Source organism: Nestor notabilis, unplaced genomic scaffold (assembly GCF_000696875.1).
Source record: "Nestor notabilis isolate BGI_N333 unplaced genomic scaffold, ASM69687v1 scaffold20668, whole genome shotgun sequence".
In the NCBI taxonomy this organism is placed as follows: Eukaryota; Metazoa; Chordata; class Aves; order Psittaciformes; family Psittacidae; genus Nestor; species Nestor notabilis.
This window is the reverse complement of record NW_009941722.1, coordinates 1-1,551: the sequence shown is the minus strand read 5'-3', so window position 1 is coordinate 1,551 and position 1,551 is coordinate 1. Positions and strand designations below refer to the sequence as shown.

The 1,551-nt window shown below is 56.1% G+C and overlaps 1 protein-coding gene across 1 annotated transcript in view; it reads right to left on the bottom strand.

Annotated features, from left to right (window-relative positions):
- Window positions 1–1,462, bottom strand: part of LOC104410775 (T-box transcription factor TBX2-A-like) — a gene marked incomplete at both ends in the record, with an annotated part of 2,005 nt that extends 543 nt beyond the window's left edge. The window contains 2 exon segments of the mRNA XM_010021035.1: window positions 2–61; window positions 1,293–1,462. Of these exon segments, the coding sequence (XP_010019337.1) occupies window positions 2–61; window positions 1,293–1,462 (230 nt within the window).
- Between the last annotated feature and the right edge of the window lie 89 nt (window positions 1,463–1,551).

Below are 1,551 nucleotides of genomic sequence, written 5' to 3'. Positions count from 1 at the left end.
GCCGGCCGCTCCTCGGGTGCCTTCTCCACCTCCGCATCACTGTCGGCCCCCGGCTTCTCCTCTGCAAGGGGATGGAGGGGCAAAGGGTCAGAGCAGAAGCACCCAGGGGAGGCAAGGAGCATGTCACTCGTGAGAGCCCTGGCGTCAGGGAGAGACTGCGCGGCAAAGCTCCGATCGTTATTAATGGAAGAAACTCATTTCAGGGGCAGAAATGGGCCCTCGTGCCACGGTCGCTCTGGGGAAAGGGGATTAACAACAGCAGGTCTGTTGCTCTGCCAAACAGGAAAAACATGTTTGATGGAGGACCAAAATCTATTACAGCATCGTTCTCGTTAGCTGCAAACTCAAAGCGGGCTGCAAAGCAAGGGATGAAGAGAGCGCAGGCGGGTGGACAGCGCTGGAGGAAATGCTCCTGTATATATTTAATTACATGGAGCTGATCAACAGTGTGCCGTGGATTTACTCCAAACGTGCAGGTTGAGTCAGGTTAACGAGGTGGGTTTAAGGCAAGAGGTATGCTACAGACTTCCCTAAAAGGGGGTTTAACTTAAAAATCCCCATTGAGCTCTCAGAGGAGGAAGAGGGATGAGAGGCAAGGGGGATGGCGAGGGCGAGGGGAGCAGAGCCCCTACCTGACCGGCTCCTGCTAAACGAAGAGAACGTTTTGGTGCGGGTTAGGTGAAGCTCTGCAGGCTGGGGCGAATATTCGGGGAAGCCTTTGAAAGAGGAGAGGGGTGTAATAAACCCTCCCACCACCTCGGGGAGGGGGGGTGTAGTTTTGATGAAGGTTTGCAGGGAATCGGGCCGGTGGAAAGTTTAAAGAGCAGATTGATAGTGCGGCGAGACAAAACCCAGCATCTAAAAACTGCAACGTGGGAACGGCTAGTTTGTTTTCATTTACTTGCTTGAAGCATTGGAGTTACAACATTTTTCCCCCTTTCAAATGTGTTAATTCTTTCTTTTTTCCTTTTTGCCCCTTTTTTTCCATGGGAGTGTGACCTAGCCATGACAGGCAGGAACGCACCAGCGAGGAGCGGGGCAGATGTGTCAAGCCCACGGGCTGCCTTGCCATTTCTTTTTGTTTATCCCCTGGTTTAAACAGGACACCGCTGCACCCCACTAGCCTTTGCTCTGCTCTTGTTCTGTCAGCCCTTGGGCTCCTTCATGCCCATCCCCATTTCTTTTTCCCCGGTGGTTCGCCTCACTGTCCCTAAGTAACCGGCACCGACTGGCCCCAAGGGAGTGGAAACCCGAAGTTTGGGAACATTTGAGGAGCGCATCTCCTCATTTACCTCTGCTGTTGCCCTTGAGGCGCAGGGGGCTGGGGAGGGCACCCACGGGCGAGTGAAGGGCATCGCGCACGGCCGTGGGCTCGCAGGATGAGGCGTCTGACTCGCCGCCGTCGCGGTCGGGCTTGCAGGGCTCCTCATACATCCGCAGGGACGGCAGCGAGAGCTGCTTCCTGCGGGCAGAGAGGCAGTTGGGCACCGCCCGGCCCTCCGCGGGTGCGGAGTGGGGAAGGACGGGGGACACCCCTTACCTCTTCTCCCG